Source organism: Eucyclogobius newberryi, unplaced genomic scaffold (genome assembly GCF_026437365.1).
Source record: "Eucyclogobius newberryi isolate DKJ021-1_F unplaced genomic scaffold, fEucNew1.0.hap1 SCAF_19, whole genome shotgun sequence".
In the NCBI taxonomy this organism is placed as follows: domain Eukaryota; kingdom Metazoa; phylum Chordata; class Actinopteri; order Gobiiformes; family Gobiidae; genus Eucyclogobius; species Eucyclogobius newberryi.
In genome coordinates, this window is record NW_027315823.1 from 21114146 (window position 1) to 21132454 (window position 18309).

The window sequence follows — 18309 nt, forward strand, 5'->3', positions numbered from 1 at the left end:
GCGGCTATATTTTCAATTTATTTTTGTAACACCCAAAATCACAACAACGGTTGCCTCTGAGGGCGAGCGTTTAACTTTAGCTTAATAAAATGTATTTGTCCAAACATTCTCCATGTTTGTATCTTTCCTCTGTGTCGGTGATTTGTCTGCTTCACCCTGCTTTATTGGTGGTTACTTTGGCAGTTTTGCTGTTGTTTTATTCTTACTATATTCATCATATTGCAGCTTTTGTCATATGTTTTGGTGTATATAATATTTTTGCGCTCTTTCTACGCCCAGTTTTACCCAGCCCCACTGAGCACCAGTTGTAATGGAAATGCAATCAGGGCTGAGCCGAGTAGAGCCGAGTATACAGGCAGCCTAATAATGGAACAGGGGTATAATAGTGTTGTCACAACATTTCTGTTAATTTGTGTTATGACCCAAACAGGGTGAAAACATATTTATAAAAGGACACAGGAGACAAAATGCAAGTTTTACTCCTGCTTCTTTGAAAAGATGCAGGAGTAAAACTTGCATTAGTAAAACAAATACAGAAAACTTGCAAAAAAAATAGAAACAAAGTGACAACAGAAAGATGGACCTGGTGGGCCAGCCAAACAGAACAAACAGGAGCGTCACCGGGCCAGCCCCGTACAGGGCCGTAGAAGCTGGTGTCGACACCTCTAATTAGAAAAAATACAAAAAAACCTAGCTAAAGCCCAAACGAAAACGAAAATAGGACCACCAGTCCCACCAGGCCAAACAAAAAGCTAACGCTAACATAAAGCTACCAACCATGCGAGCCAGCAGGGAGTGGCGGCTGAGCGTGGAGCGAGCGAGTGACGAGAGTGACGACATACAAGAGAGAAGAGCAGAGAGAAGAGCAGAGAGAGAGCGCACATCCGGGCCCTCCATTTAAAGGCTCCAGGGCGTGCAAAACGGAACTGGGAGCCAATACCTATCAAAACTAGGAATATATATAAAAAGACTAATCTAAGAAACAGAACAGGAAAATATGAATACAAACAATAGGGGAAAAGGTGCTCAAACCTAACAGTTTATTACTGAAGTATATACTCGATTCTTGATACTGATTTTGATGCCACAAGGATTATTAGGTCAAAGGTTTTAGACAGTTTCAACACAAAATAATCAAACTTTCTTTATTGAACATTGTGGTCTTATACTAGTTCTGGTAAAGCTAAACTTAAAACGTTTCAGGAAGGGTCAAATTTTGTCCCGTTGAAGTGATTTTTTTGTATCAATGCTTGCTTTATCTAGTTTTGATAATAGTTTTCATATTGACTAATATCTGATTTTAGATACTTTTGAAAACTAACACAAACATCAGTTTTTATCCGCAAAATGATTTGTTGTATCCAATTGTAATAACCAGTATTTTTAAGAGACTAGTAATTCACAAAACCATGCAGAGGTTTACCTTCAGAGCCATATCACACCACTAGTTGTGGGCAATAAAACGCAGCAGGCCAGGTCATCATTTAATCAGGTCACAATCATGTCAAAAGTGGCCTCTGTTACCGGTGATTTGGTCCAATCTTCACCCATTTTGCTGTAATGGCCTTGGCACGGACTTCCTCCTTTTTTGACAGCTCTCCTTTAACTTAAAACCACTGCTGTTTCTCCAGTGTGGGCTGTCTTACATGTCCACCTCCACAGTAGCCTTTATTACCGCTGTTAGATAAACCCCCGCTCACTCCTCACACTAGAGCTGACATTGACCCGGAGCTTGTAATTCAGACCAGGAAACATGTGGACCAAGAGTGACAGGTCCTAAAGGGGCATTTGAGGTTTTGTAGTTACATTTTCACACTCAGTTGAATAGTGAATAGTTGTCAGTGTGTTGTCTTTAACCGAGTAATTAGCTACGTCAGTGTTTCTGGATCTGCTTGAGATTATTTTAATATTTTCCATCAGAACAACAGACATCTTTTGATTTAATCACATGTATTGTACAGCACTAATAAACACAAGTCCATCAATATGTCACTCCACAGCACAGTAGCTATACTTTCAGAGACTACTTATAGTAATTAATGTATCAGGGCACTATGATTTCACTGCCCCAAAATTACCAAAAACGTACACACTATTTTCAAGACTATGTTAGAACAACTCAATGAAGATTGTAACTTTGAATGACAGGTCACATTAACATTTCATAAGAAAGCTGTTCTGGTTATGTTCTAAAGATAGGTTTCTATATTTAGATTTACTGATCACTGTTGCAGTTGCAGGAAAAATCTTCCTACTGGTTCAGAGCCTTATAGTGAAATGAAGATTTCCCTGACAGCTGGACTTTAGAATATATTTACCGTTGTCCATGTTTTTGTCTGTTTTTCCAGCCTCCATAGTTGCACAGAAGTGGTGGTGCCAGATGCATCCATGCATGGACGGGGAGGAGTGTAAAGTATTGCCAGATCTCAAAGGATGGAGCTGCAGTACAGGAAACAAAGTTAAGACGACCAAGGTGAGCTCAGTCACACAGCATATCGGATCTATATTTAACAGCAGTCACACAGCACACAGTGACTACACCAAGGTTACTGTGCTGTGAAACACCAGATTATCAACGCTCAACAAGGAGGACTGCAAAAGATGACAACTCATGACCCTTACATAATTGAAAAGTACGAAACAAGTGTTTGAAAAAGAAGTAAATGAAAGAAAGAGGGCAGTGGGAAATGCTTCTTGAGTCGAGAGCAGAGCGGAGCAGGGCAGGTCTCAGAGTGTGAGGGGGAGGGGCGGGTCACAAGGGAGAGCGAGAAAAGAGTTTCATCAAACGATCAGAGCACCAACGAGCTGCAGTGAGTTCAACCAGTCATTCCTTCACTTTGTACTTTATACTTTGACTTATGTTCCACTAGAATCACCACAGATACACTAAACTGCACTGTGATTAGATATTCACAAGAACTATGTAGAGCATTTTGTAGTTAATTGGGTTCAGTCATTTTTAAGAGTTGGTAGTGGAATAATGTTCAGTAGTGTAGTGTACATATTAAAATATATTGTGATAAGAACGATATCAAACTATTTTCAAAACGTTTGCAACTTATTTAAAGGTGGTATGGACGATTTTTTTCAGCAATTTTTTTTATCATATTTCCTCATGGCGTGGATAAATCATTTGTCCTGCCACGTATCAATTATAAAACACACCTACCGCTCACCTGCAGCCGTGTCAGGCTCGTCCCCATGTTTCCGCGTGCCTAAGCGCATGGATCTATCATAATATAGTTCCCTCAGTGAACAGGGCAAAATGAAGACGGAGAAAGACAGTTCGAGTTGACGCAGAAGTGGACAGAAATCTACGGGAGACGAGCGATGCGATGCGCTCCGTTGCGCTAATAAACAAACGCACGTGTGTGTTGTGTCAGTCCGCACGGGGGAGTGCGCATGCGCACTTCCGCCTGCGTTCTCAAATCGCCGAAAATCGTCCATACCGCCTTTAACTTCAATTCATTTTTATTGCTTTGTATTTATTCAGTTTACAGTAATTTTGTCTCAGCTGAACCCAATGATTTGGACATTTTGGTTTATACTAAATGTACTATTAGCATGTGCTGTGCCGTGCAATTATATTTCATATACATTGAACAGTAAAATCAGAAACATGCGTATAAATGAATAATATTATAATGCTAGTCTTGAGAGAAGTCATTGCGATGCTGCTGAGCATCACAATGCTGAGCTGAAAGGTGCACTATGTAACCTTACTTATACAAGTTATTACTTCGCCAGGAATGCAAGGCATTTAACATATTCATACATACACGGAGACAAGCAGGTGATGCCTAGAGAGGCATAATAAGAAAGCACAAATCAAGGTATTCATCAATAAAAAGATCTATAATGGAATAAATGCCAGATGGACATGTTTAATGCCCTACTGTGGAATATTCGAGGCAAAGCAATTACGTCTCTCTCAGCAGTAAAATTATATTGTACATCTTTAAATAGATGATCTGGTCCAAATGCAACATCAGAATGGATCTAATGAAGTCCACACTTTGTGCATTAACTTCATGATGTAAACCATGGAATCAGCCCAGCGTGGATATTGAATGTGCCCGATAGCGGTTAATAAACTGTTACATGGCCTAAAGTACTGATATAGTATGTGATATCAATCTCAAAGGATTAATTGGAGTATGAGAATGGTTTGTACAGACATTGTGACATTTATTAAACTATTAAATCAAATGCCTAGTATGTCATTTTACATTTGAGCACCAATTGGCAATTAAATAGCAATTGCACAATTTGCCAGAAAGCTTATTAGCAATTAAAATGTCATTTGCTGCCCTCATCAATAACCAGTGAATTAATTTCAGACTTTTGTCACTATGATCTGAGCTTGTTTATGACACAAAACTGAATACATAGTGTCACGATTATTCATGAAAATACATGATGTGCCATATTATGCAATGCAACCAGGCATTTGTCTTGTTTCTGCATGGACCCACTGCATGCTATTATACCAAAATCAGTTTGCCGGTCTGGACCCTGTGCCAGATTTATTCATCTGAAGCTAATGAGATACAAAAACACACACATTACAGTAGGTTCACTTGAGTTACACTATGGCTAATCTGTATCACATACATGTTATAAGGAGTTGTTTTCTAAGAGACCAATACAAATTGTAAGTTCAAGTGACAAACAGGATACATTGCCTGTGCAATTCACTAACACAAGAAAACAAAGGGGAAAGTGTAGCACAATATGTTATGTTATGTATACTTCGAACTGTTGCATTTCCTCCTAATATCCAGGAGGATATTTCTGTCAAGTATGTGTCTTACCTACTTAAAAGACTCAGGCACACTAGCATACAATTTGAGACATATATGGGTCTAAATATAGCGTGGCAATTTTGAAAACAAAAGGATTTCTGTTTTTTGAAAGATACAGAGTGGGATGAGCAAAACACACTTAAACGTTAAAAGTGCTATCAGAAGAAAAACTAAGGTAAGATATATGAAATATATGAAATCAAAACTCCTTTTAGGAATTGTTTGTGTGGTGTCAGAGATGCTAAGCTAACTCTCACACAGCCCAAGTGAATGATTCTGATGTCTGGGTTCAGGGTGTGGATGCGTGCTTTGGTTCGGGGTGTGGATGCGTGCTTGGGTTGATTGTGTGGATACGTACTTAGGTTCATGGTGTGGATGCGTGCTTGGGTTCAGCGTGTGGACGTTTGCTTGGATTCGGGGTGTGGACACGTGCTTGGGTTCGGGGTGTGGATGCTTGATTGGGTTCGGGGAGTGGATGTGTGTTGGTTCGGGGTGTGGATGCATGCTTTGGTTTGGGGTGTGGATGCGTGATTGGTTTATGGTGTGGATGCGTGATTGGGTTTGGGGTGTGGATGCGTGCTCGGGTTCAGGGTGTGGATGTGTGCTTGGGTTCAGGGTGTGGATGCGTGCTTGGTTTGGGGTGTGGATGCATGCTCGGGTTCAGGGTGTGGATGCGTGCTTGGGTTAAGGGTGTGGATGTGTGCTTGGGTTAAGGGTGTGGATGCGTGCTTGGGTTAAGGATGTGTATGCGTGCTTGGGTTCGGGGTGTGGATGCATGCTTGGTTTGGGGTGTGGATGCATGCTCGGGTTCATGGTGTGGATGCGTGCTTGGTTTGGGGTGTGGATGCATGCTTGGTTTGGGGTGTGGATGCATGCTTGGTTTATGGTGTGGATGCGTGATTGGGTTCAGGGTGTGGATGCATGCTTGGGTTCGGGGTGTGGATGCATGCTCGGTTCGGGGTGTGGATGCATGCTTTGGTTTGGGGTGTGGACGCGTGCTTGGTTTATGGTGTGGATGTGTGTTGGTTCGGGGTGTGGATACATGCTCGGGTTCAGGGTGTGGATGCGTGCTTGGGTTCAGGGTGTGGATGTGTGCTTTTTTTTGGGTGTGGATGCATGCTTGGGTTCGGGGTGTGGATGCGTGCTTGGGTTAAGGGTGTGGATGTGTGCTTGGGTTAAGGGTGTGGATGCGTGCTTGGGTTAAGGGTGTGGATGCGTGCTTGGGTTCGGGGTGTGGATGCATGCTTGGTTTATGGTGTGGATGCGTGATTGGGTTCAGGGTGTGGATGCATGCTTGGGTTCGGGGTGTGGATGCATGCTCGGTTCGGGGTGTGGATGCATGCTTTGGTTTGGGGTGTGGACGCGTGCTTGGTTTATGGTGTGGATGCGTGATTGGGTTCAGGGTGTGGATGCATGCTTGGGTTCGGGGTGTGGATGCATGCTCGGGTTCAGGGTGTGGATGCGTGCTTGGGTTCAGGGTGTGGATGCATGCTCGGGTTCAGGGTGTGGATGCGTGCTTGGGTTCAGGGTGTGGATGTGTGCTTGGTTTGGGGTGTGGATGCGTGCTTGGGTTAAGGGTGTGGATGTGTGCTTGGGTTAAGGGTGTGGATGCGTGCTTGGGTTAAGGGTGTGGATGCGTGCTTGGGTTCGGGGTGTGGATGCATGCTTGGTTTGGGGTGTGGATGCGTGCTTGGTTTGGGGTGTGGATGCATGCTCGGGTTCATGGTGTGGATGCGTGCTTGGTTTGGGGTGTGGATGCATGCTTGGTTTGGGGTGTGGATGCATGCTTGGTTTATGGTGTGGATGCGTGATTGGGTTCAGGGTGTGGATGCATGCTTGGGTTCGGGGTGTGGATGCATGCTCGGTTCGGGGTGTGGATGCATGCTTTGGTTTGGGGTGTGGACGCGTGCTTGGGTTCATGGTGTGGATGCGTGCTTGGTTTGGGGTGTGGATGCATGCTTGGTTTGGGGTGTGGATGCGTGCTCGGGTTCATTGTGTGGATACGTACTTAGGTTCATGGTGTGGATGCGTGCTTGGGTTCAGCGTGTGGACGTTTGCTTGGATTCGGGGTGTGGACACGTGCTTGGGTTCGGGGTGTGGATGTGTGTTGGTTCGGGGTGTGGATGCGTGATTGGGTTCGGGGTGTGGATGCGTGCTCGGGTTCAGGGTGTGGATGCGTGCTAGGGTTCAGGGTGTGGATGCATGCTTGGGTTCAGGGTGTGGATGGGTGCTTGGTTTGGGGTGTGGATGCATGCTCGGGTTCAGGGTGTGGATGCGTGCTTGGGTTCAGGGTGTGGATGCATGCTCGGGTTCAGGGTGTGGATGCGTGCTTGGGTTCAGGGTGTGGATGTGTGCTTCGTTTGGGGTGTGGATGCATGCTTGGGTTCGGGGTGTGGATGCGTGCTTGGGTTAAGGGTGTGGATGCGTGCTTGGGTTAAGGGTGTGGATGCGTGCTTGGGTTCGGGGTGTGGATGCATGCTTGGTTTGAGGTGTGGATGCGTGCTTGGTTTGGGGTGTGGATGCATGCTTGGGTTCATGGTGTGGATGCGTGCTTGGTTTGGGGTGTGGATGCATGCTTGGTTTATGGTGTGGATGCGTGATTGGGTTCAGGGTGTGGATGCATGCTTGGGTTCGGGGTGTGGATGCATGCTCGGGTTCAGGGTGTGGATGCATGCTTGGTTTATGGTGTGGATGCGTGATTGGGTTCAGGGTGTGGATGCATGCTTGGGTTCGGGGTGTGGATGCATGCTCGGGTTCAGGGTGTGGATGCATGCTTTGGTTTGGGGTGTGGACGCGTGCTTGGGTTCATGGTGTGGATGCGTGCTTGGTTTGGGGTGTGGATGCATGCTTGGTTTGGGGTGTGGATGCGTGCTCGGGTTCATTGTGTGGATACGTACTTAGGTTCATGGTGTGGATGCGTGCTTGGGTTCAGCGTGTGGACGTTTGCTTGGATTCGGGGTGTGGACACGTGCTTGGGTTCGGGGTGTGGATGTGTGTTGGTTCGGGGTGTGGATGCGTGATTGGGTTCGGGGTGTGGATGCGTGCTCGGGTTCAGGGTGTGGATGCGTGCTAGGGTTCAGGGTGTGGATGCATGCTTGGGTTCAGGGTGTGGATGGGTGCTTGGTTTGGGGTGTGGATGCATGCTCGGGTTCAGGGTGTGGATGCGTGCTTGGGTTCAGGGTGTGGATGCATGCTCGGGTTCAGGGTGTGGATGCGTGCTTGGGTTCAGGGTGTGGATGTGTGCTTCGTTTGGGGTGTGGATGCATGCTTGGGTTCGGGGTGTGGATGCGTGCTTGGGTTAAGGGTGTGGATGCGTGCTTGGGTTAAGGGTGTGGATGCGTGCTTGGGTTCGGGGTGTGGATGCATGCTTGGTTTGAGGTGTGGATGCGTGCTTGGTTTGGGGTGTGGATGCATGCTTGGGTTCATGGTGTGGATGCGTGCTTGGTTTGGGGTGTGGATGCATGCTTGGTTTATGGTGTGGATGCGTGATTGGGTTCAGGGTGTGGATGCATGCTTGGGTTCGGGGTGTGGATGCATGCTCGGGTTCAGGGTGTGGATGCATGCTTGGTTTATGGTGTGGATGCGTGATTGGGTTCAGGGTGTGGATGCATGCTTGGGTTCGGGGTGTGGATGCATGCTCGGGTTCAGGGTGTGGATGCGTGCTTGGGTTCAGGGTGTGGATGCGTGCTTGGGTTCAGGGTGTGGATTACAATAACTGTTAAATCTGCATTAGAATGGTATGTATTGTTATGTTATGCTGCTACATAATATTGTTTACAATATCATTTTAGCATTTAAACCGTGCAGAAATATTGTATAGATATAGCAGGAAAGTCAAGTGGAGATTTTGGAAATAAGTTCTGCCCGGACCCTAGACTCAGAGCTGATCATTTAGAAGAGAGAACGGCACTGATGAGGTGGTGAAGGAGCGGAGGCACAATGAAGACTGTTTAAATGTAGCTGGCTGCGGCAGAGGTTTGAGCAGTAGTAATACATGAACAAGTGAGATAATGTACACTGCAGAAGCAGAGGATTCCAAAAAAAATCGTTTTAGTTTAATGTACTCTTTGGAAAACATCAATGTCTAATTTCTGACCCATAATGCAATAGCAGGCACAATGCTTGGGTTCGGGGTGTGGATGCATGCTCGGGTTCAGGGTGTGGATGCGTGCTTGGGTTCAGGGTGTGGATGCATGCTCGGGTTCAGGGTGTGGATGCGTGCTTTGGTTTGGGGTGTGGACGCGTGCTTGGTTTATGGTGTGGATGCGTGATTGGGTTCAGGGTGTGGATGCATGCTTGGGTTCGGGGTGTGGATGCATGCTCGGGTTCAGGGTGTGGATGTGTGCTTGGGTTCAGGGTGTGGATGCATGCTCGGGTTCAGGGTGTGGATGCATGCTTGGGTTCAGGGTGTGGATGTGTGCTTGGTTTGGGGTGTGGATGCATGCTTGGGTTCGGGGTGTGGATGCGTGCTTGGGTTCAGGGTGTGGATGCGTGCTTTGGTTTGGGGTGTGGACGCGTGCTTGGTTTATGGTGTGGATGCGTGATTGGGTTCAGGGTGTGGATGCATGCTTGGGTTCGGGGTGTGGATGCATGCTCGGGTTCAGGGTGTGGATGTGTGCTTGGGTTCAGGGTGTGGATGCATGCTCGGGTTCAGGGTGTGGATGCATGCTTGGGTTCAGGGTGTGGATGTGTGCTTGGTTTGGGGTGTGGATGCATGCTTGGGTTCGGGGTGTGGATGCGTGCTTGGGTTAAGGGTGTGGATGTGTGCTTGGGTTAAGGGTGTGGATGCGTGCTTGGGTTCAGGGTGTGGATGTGTGCTTGGGTTCGGGGTGTGGATGCGTGCTTGGGTTAAGGGTGTGGATGTGTGCTTGGGTTAAGGGTGTGGATGCGTGCTTGGGTTCAGGGTGTGGATGTGTGCTTGGTTTGGGGTGTGGATGCATGCTTGGGTTCGGGGTGTGGATGCGTGCTTGGGTTAAGGGTGTGGATGTGTGCTTGGGTTCGGGGTGTGGATGCGTGCTTGGGTTCGGGGTGTGGATGTGTGTTGGTTCGGGGTGTGGTCTGAGGAGGCTGCTGGGTGAGGGAGGGCTGGACATGCAGGCCATCCATCACGACCTCATGTTTGACTCACCAAACGCCTATAGTTGAGCTGCCTCTTCCATTATTCATTGCTACAGGAGGCCTGGACAGAGTAGAGCTTTTTATTTTAGCCGGGTTAATAATTCATGGCCTTGCACACAGCCACGGGAAAGCAGAAACAGAGGAGCAGACATGCAGGGGTCCAGGTGGCTAGTAGGACCTGTCAGAACCTAGACCTTTTCTTGATTTGTGAGTCGGCGGGGTGCCTGGTCGCCTCCCATTGAGAGGCAGCAGAGGTGGCTTGTGTTTGCCAGAGGGGCTTTACCCAAGCTTCCTGGACAGTTAACATCATTCTGCGGAGTGGTGCTCTGGTGCCACATAGAATCTGGTTCAGGAGCACAAAAACACTGGGCCTTTTGTTCTCACTGAAGTCAAAAGGCTAATATAGTGTGCAGGAAAATAGTTTGACTGATTATGAGAGTTTAAGGCGCTAACATTAAGTGTTCATTAGTGTCATTTACTCTCACAAACATAAAGGTGCTGTGACACATTTTGTCAGTTTTTTGCAGGGGACCAGGCAGTTGTGACTAAGTAGGCTGCCAGTATCATGTGTGAGGTGTGTAAGGATAATGCAATGTAAAGTAGTGTTTTATTTGACTTATTAGACATAAATGCCATTGATGCTGACATATTTTCAAAACAAAATCGAATGACAAAGTGCAAACATTGATTAGCTATAGTTTAAACAAAAATGGACCCATTTAAAATTGAACTATACAGTATCTCTGAATCGATATCTATGTTGGCCAAAATGAAAATAGGTTTGCTCATGTGCCTCAATAAATCCTTCTCCTTTAATGCTCACTGTTGGCGTTGTTGATAAAGAATAATGGTGCCATTTCACCTCATGATAAACACTCATCAATAAATCATGTGCTTTAACACTCCACTGTCGTCTGTGTACAAACCCAGTTGTTCCCCCTCTGTCTGCATGTCCACCAGCAATAGTTTTATAGTCTTGCTGGTAATGTCAGGAATTATAACCCCAGCAGGTCCTGTGCTTCCCTTCCTATCAATCAGAGGGCACAGGGCAGAAAACACAAAGGCACCACACTTGACAGGTGCTATGGCTCTTTAAGGGGGTGTGTGAGGAGCAGCTGATGGACAGCTGTCAGCAGCAGACTTCTCTCATAGATCTAATAAAATATACCTGCCTTCAAATGCTGTGGCTGTGTGAACAGGGATAGGAATGACAATGAAAACTCTTCTAGCAGACAAATGGAGTCAAAGCCTTTACAAGTACGCAGCTATTAGCTTTGCCTGTTTGAATGTATTGTTATTGTAATCCCAACATCATGTCCACTATGATCATCATCAGTCTAGATTCTTGTACGAGTCCCTCAGTGTAGTTACAATAACTGTTAAATCTGCATTAGAATGGTATGTATCATTATGTTATGCTGCTACATAATATTGTTTACAATATCATTTTAGCATTTAAACCGTGCAGAAATATTGTATAGATATAGCAGGAAAGTCAAGTGGAGATTTTGGAAATAAGTTCTGCCCGGACCCTAGACTCAGAGCTGATCATTTAGAAGAGAGAACGGCACTGATGAGGTGGTGAAGGAGCGGAGGCACAATGAAGACTGTTTAAATGTAGCTGGCTGCGGCAGAGGTTTGAGCAGTAGTAATACATGAACAAGTGAGATAATGTACACTGCAGAAGCAGAGGATTCCAAAAAAAATCGTTTTAGTTTAATGTACTCTTTGGAAAACATCAATGTCTAATTTCTGACCCATAATGCAATAGCAGGCACAATGCACCACACACGCTATAACCCTGTAGACATTTTGCATGCACAATTATTATTTCTGTGTGTTTAATAAGCAAAGTGTCGTAGCGCATAGCAAGCAGGGAAAGCAAATGTATTCCATTCTATGTCTGCAATTTGCAGTTGTAACCATAGTCCAATCTTTATGTGGGTTATAGATAGATTCCAGACCACAGACAAAATCATTTTCTTGCTAACTCTCGGCTCTCTTGAGTCTATCTTCACACTTCTGGACTGTACAACTGGTAACCTGAAGCCAGCAGGATTATTAGATGTGCTGAAGGTTATTTGACTATAACTTTAAAAAATAACCTCTTTTTGAAGGTTATACAACCATTGTCTATGTAATTGATAATGGTGTTCAGCACATTTGGATTCAGTCCACATTGTCGGGCCCAGCACCTCCACACAAACACACATTTGTAGGATTATGGTCCATGCATTATGGATCAGAACATTAAAATCAGAAAATATTGGTATGGGAAAAAATCACAAACTAGGAATTTATTTAGGCAGAAAATCTGTAAAAAGCCACAATATAAGAATCAATAAATAATAATAATAATACTTATAATTAGCATGTGTCATAAAAACAAATTATCAAATGGCCCTAGGGCAGTGTAATTAATCGATTTCTTTAATTGAGATTTCTAAAAATATACATTTTTTAATCGAAAGGTGTCCAGCCAATCCTCTGTCAGTAAAAGTTCAGAATTATGATGAACAAATGTGACCATTTTTTGTGATTAAAAGTCTACAATGTAGAACAATTTTCAGTTGTAGTCATCTGGTCTCTGTTTTTTAGGAAAAAACAAAACTGAATCTTTTTCTACAATGGAAGACTCCTGGACGAATGAGGGATTACACCAAAAAAAAGTCTACAATGTTTATGTTCAGAAAATTAAAATCCAATCAAAACAATTATATATATAGATTGATCTCAATTGAGATCAATCTATACATTCTTTTTTTCTTATCTCCAAGGCTTAAGTGATCGTCACTTTCTTTTCAATATAGGTATATGTACATTTGCAAGGACCGGCAGCAAAAGTGCTATTAAAGTATGCTTTCAGAAACAACTTAAATGTGAAAGGGAAAAGCTGATGTGCTGAGTGTTTCATGAAAGAGACATGGCTAAGACGGCGTTAGACATTTCGACGTCAATAGAAAGCTGAGAGAGGAGAACTAAATCATTCTATTGATGATTGATTCACTTTTACGGCCCATTAGAACAGAGCTGTCGGCCCATATTGATCATACCATTTGGCATTTTGAAGCCACATTGACGCCTAATATGATCCCATAAACAAGACAATTAAAATATTCCAAATGTTTAGGGTTTTATTGTGTGTTATTGTATGTTTGTATGTGTGTATGTGAAGGATTTGGACAGGGACTTCTTGCTTCAGTAGCTGCTGATCAAAGCTGGGGTCTTAGTTTCTTTGTCAATAGGACTTTGAACCTGTGGCTGACCAGTCAAGTGTGCGCTTTCATCCCCAAACAGCTTAAGCATCAAACTGCATGACGCTTTTATTCTCCAGATGTTCTTTTGTGTGTTTACTCAACGATACCCGAGTTACACACCGCCATGATAATTGCGTTGATAAGACTTTGTAGCTGCTTTTTCTGATAGACCACCATCCTTTTAATCAAAAAATCAATACATTTAGTTTCTACAGCATGAATATATTTCAACTGATCCTCATGTTATGCACCTTTCATCCAATAGCTACAGTTGTTCACATTCCCATTTGGTATTTGGCTTGGGCAACATGACCAAACATTTCATACAAAAGTTGTAAAACATTGTCTCCTCAAGTCTGAACTCTGCTCCAAACCAAACGATTTCACTGACAGAGCATTGGCTGTTGATTAAAAAGACCCGAGCGTATTGTTGATGATTTGAAATGACTTGAATCTTGATCTTAATTCAACATTTGATTAATTGCGCCTTGCTCTTCATATTTTACTGCTCTTGTCTCAGTCCTGGTCTCGAATCAGTTGTACTTAGGGACAATGAATGACTTCATAATTCATGGGACTTTTTTAGTTTATGTATTTGTGGGACTAAACAAGCACTGTAACAATTTATCTTGATTTAGATTTTGATGTATTTATTTGTCTAGTGTGTGAATGAATGTGTAATATGGGACTATCACTCTCAAACTGCAAATAAAATTGAATTAAAAACACCCTTTAACCTGACAAATACAATAAAATTACACAATCCTTTTTTAATTTTTATGTTCATTAGCTAATTGTAAACAAGCACAGAGACATACACTTACAGAACATATTGGAACATGGAGAGTGCTGCTTTGCACGTTCACTTTTGTGTTTTTGGAGTCAATGCAGAAACGATATACAACTGGAATTGGATTTTGCCTTTTCAATGAGACATAATATAAAAACAACATTCCCTGGTAATTCAAGAGTGTTATCCCCTCCACTGTTACACATACGGCTTATTCCACATCAACGAGAAAAAGCATCAACCCAAAACTTAAAGTGAGGGTAGAACAAAACTGCATCTATCAATCTGACCTATTAATATTCATGAGAGGTGTGAGACTACTTAATGCCAGCAGTGTGCCATCATGAATAATAACTCCTGTCTGAAATCTCTGAGCCCCATGTTCATGGCATTATGTCGACTTCTGGCCATGCTTCGTTTTTTCTTCTTCTTTCTCCTTTTGTCGCAGATGTTTGAATCATAATACTGGCCAACTGGGAATACACGCAAACTTCTTTGACATATTTGTGCTTGCAATTGTAAAATGGGCCCAGCAATGACTTGCAGCTGATTTCATGGGCGACACCAGCAGCTGGTGAGGCAGCTTTGATGGCATGTTAGCATGTCAGGACGGCACCCTGCGAAAAATAGTAAACATCAACAGCGTTGTTGCTTTTATTAAGGCCCCAGTAATACAGATGTTTTATACTTTTGAATACATTGAATTGAATTGAATGTATACTTTGGTAATCAATAAAATACTTAAGGAGATACTACAGGTTTGTTTGTTTGTTTGTTTTTTTCTGCTATTGCAACATATATGCTGTCACATGAAAATAACTAAATTGTCCAATCTGTTTTTAAATCTATTTCATTAATTTATTTAATCCACTTCCATCTTTCGATGTATTTGGGACATTGTAATTTGTTTCCTACATAGCGGCATAAAGGTCCTCCCTCACAGTCGCACTTACAGATACCAAACTTCAGAATATCATACTTTACAAGATATTGATGGATCGTACTTAAGGATTTTGTTGATATATCATTCTAATTCTGATTTATTCAAGTTTTAATTAGGCCAAATTTAAATGTTTTGGTCAATTTCCACTCAGGTCTAGTTAATTACTCACTGTGTATAGATCTGTAACTAATATGTCAACAAAATGAAGCAGGACATCTAAACCTGTCTCAATACATTTTCAGATGTATTTGTCCCAAATATGTGAAATGTTGGCAATTTTTTACACATAAAATTTTTTATGTATGTTTGCAGTGTCTTGCAGATACGATTTGTCTCATTTTAAAACATACTCATGGGGGGAACTAAATTACTTTATCTACAAGAATAACTGTTTTTTAAAGCAAAATGTCGAGCAACAAAATCAAAAAACAGTTTCCTGACCTGAAAGTGTCTAATAAACTGTGTCAAACATCAGATAGCCCAAGTTTTACCACCATTTTCTGTCAACTTTAATGAGCCATCTCCGTTATATCCTCCACGCCCACTCAGACCACTGATATATTCTTCTTCTGTGTCCAAAACTCATTTTTCTTCTCTTTTCTTTTTAGGTCACGCGGTAGTTGTCTGCGTCTGGGACTTTTTTGGAACAAGACTCCAGTTTCTTTGGCCACCACTGCAGGACATTTGGATAATGACATGTTTTTGGAGGAGCAGTGGAAAACTTAATGGGACCAAATGGGGAATGATTTCGAACATAACACTGGACAAACGCAGAACCGCGGAGCAAAGAATGAGAAAAGAATACAGTGTCATCCATCCAGTAGCCGGACTGTGCTGCCCACCAAATGTCTCTTTGTATTATAGCTCTATTGAACTGTGAGACTCATGAAGATATTTAACAGACTGGGGATTTCTCTACCCTTACAACCAACCTAGTGATGTGAAACTACTTTTGTGTTCTTTTCATGCTGACAAAGAGGCCTCGGACTCAAAAATAATGCATATCTGTGTCGAAGATCTCGTAAAAGATCATAAGCATTTGTTTCCTTTAAGCCTTATGGAGCAGACGTTTCTTCTGTTTGCTCATATAAATCTAGCGTTAAGTGTTTGGCTTACGTTTGGTTAGAATCTCCAAGTCTTATTTTCGTAGCATCAAAAATATGTAAGATTATTTGAAGTGGTCAAAGCAGCGGAAATCTGCCAAACATGTTTTAAAAATGTATCTCTTGTTTTCAATTCCAGAAGATGACCGTTGATTACAAATGTCGATATTATATCAATAAATCTAATTAAATTATGATGATTAAGATGTTTGATGATTACGTTTTTCACTCACTTGAACTGCTTTCTGTGGCGCGCGGGATCGTAATGCAACAACAGGGACCGCTTGAATTCAAATCTGCTGGTCAGTTAAATATTTTGGATTTATTAGTTTGTTTTTTGGGCCTGAAGGCTTCCTTTGAGAGCACGGATGAAGCGTGAATTAGGGAGACAAAGGGGAGAGACGTTCAGCAATCATTTGACGCAAGATAAAACGCACAAAAAACCGCTAGCATCTAATTAAGGCTGCAGTAATGATAGAAGAGGATGAAATCAGCAGATGCAGAAATAGGTTGTGTTTGAACAAGATTAAAAAGAGATTGTCCCTGCGGTTCTCCCTAAAATGTACAAAGCCATCTGAAATCTGGTCCATGGAGATGCTGATAATTAGCTCACTTCTTTAAGCAACCCAAATCCCACTTGATTCATTTCCAAACGTGACTTTTCATCGGAGTTTGCTTTTATTGTCTTTCACAGTAACACAAGTGACACTGGCCTTCACCTACACCAGGATGTTTGCTGTGTAAAGTCTGTGCAATCTCAAGCTTCTTTACTGCATGTCAATAAGAGCTTTGAGGAGACAAACTCTGGTAGAAAACAACGACAGAATCAGAGGTAATTCCTGTGTTTAAAAAATGTTTTGTCATTTTATAGGCCGCAGCAATCTTCAAAATACAATTCACCCTGGAGAGACAAAGAGACCACGAGAATGGACTGTTTAGCAAGCTTTATTCGCGAGTTATTTGGTGCTCAGACCCCGGCGGAAGACGTTGCAATCATGGGCACTCCATGATCTATTTGTATTAGATGTCTCCCCCCGGAGCCTGGAGACTGGTGGTGGTAGATGTGAGGAGGAGGTAGAGGATGAGGGGAATGTAGAGGAGGAGCTGAGGAGGTGGTGGGTCGCAGTACGGTTTGAGTGGCCGAGCCATCTGCCTGAGGGCTTAAATGTGACCGCCTGGGCGCTGATTGGGAGCAGGGAGGAGTCACTTGAGAGCGTTGATTGGGGATGAGGAGCAGGTGCGAGGGCCATGGTACAGACGCCCCCTGACCTTTCACCCTACTTCTTTGGCCAGGAAAAACTGCATAACCTCTTTGGGATAAGCGCAGAAACCTGGGAGAGTCCATGGTGAAGGAGGGATCTGACTCTCACAGACGGACAGGCGGGCGCCCGCTTGAGTGCGATGATGGCGCTTGGGAGAGGGGTCCTTCCATGGTGGTCTTGACGTAGATGGGTGGAGTTAGGTCTTCCAGGCTGAATTTACGCAGGCTTCATTTGTTATATTGTGACCATTCTGAGGGAGGAGCCTGTCTCCATTTCGGCATTTTGGTCGGATCTGTGGAGAGGCGACCATGCTCACAGTAAGTGAGCATGGTCATAATATATATATATATATTTATATATATATATATATATATATATATATATATATATATATATATGAGCAATAAAAATATATGTTTAATGTAATTAATTAATATAATTGCCATGGACACAAGCAGGTGGCAACATAACTGTTTAACTTCAACTGCACTGGTCTTACCACTTTTCATGACACTTGCAACAGTCTGAAGTACAGCAAGTACCAAAGACACTCTGGAGCAACACAAAATTCATTATACCCACTCTTTAGAAAGTCTAGGCTTCTGCTTATATGGAATTGCACATTTTGTAAGTCAATTTCCGTGCGTAATTGAAACAGCACATCCTCTACTTCTTATACTAAACATAATTTAATTAAGCAAAAATGGCAAGGCTGGTTTTCAAATATCAGACCCAAGGGAGAAGCGCTGAAGGCTAGGAGTGTGCTGCAGTTAGCGGTGCAGGTTGCCTCTTGTTTGGTTTGAAATAATTAAATTACAGTAATGACTAATTTCTCATTCCTGCACGCAATTCGCCGGAGACCACCATGGATTTAGTAAAGAGCTGGCCATGAATTACAAATAGTGAATGACTGAGGAAAGGCTACATGATTATACAGAGTGATTCAAAAGTGCATTAATAAAACAATAGAGAAACATTGCTAAATCATTTGAGATAAAGGCTATTTGCATAATTCATTAAGATTAATCAGA

The 18309-nt window shown here is 43.1% G+C and overlaps 2 protein-coding genes across 2 annotated transcripts in view; one reads left to right on the top strand and one right to left on the bottom strand.

Annotated features, from left to right (window-relative positions):
- The window catches only part of tafa3a (TAFA chemokine like family member 3a), a 127932-nt gene extending 111708 nt beyond the window's left edge, over window positions 1-16224 (top strand). The window contains exons 4-5 of the mRNA XM_072452114.1: window positions 2349-2473; window positions 15522-16224. Coding sequence (XP_072308215.1) covers window positions 2349-2473; window positions 15522-15533 — 137 coding nt within the window. The 3' untranslated portion in view covers window positions 15534-16224. The remainder of the gene's footprint in view (window positions 1-2348; window positions 2474-15521) is intronic.
- rplp2 (ribosomal protein, large P2) overlaps window positions 1-18309 on the bottom strand; it is a 389081-nt gene that overhangs the window by 132798 nt on the left and 237974 nt on the right. The gene's annotated exons all lie outside the window — the stretch shown is intronic.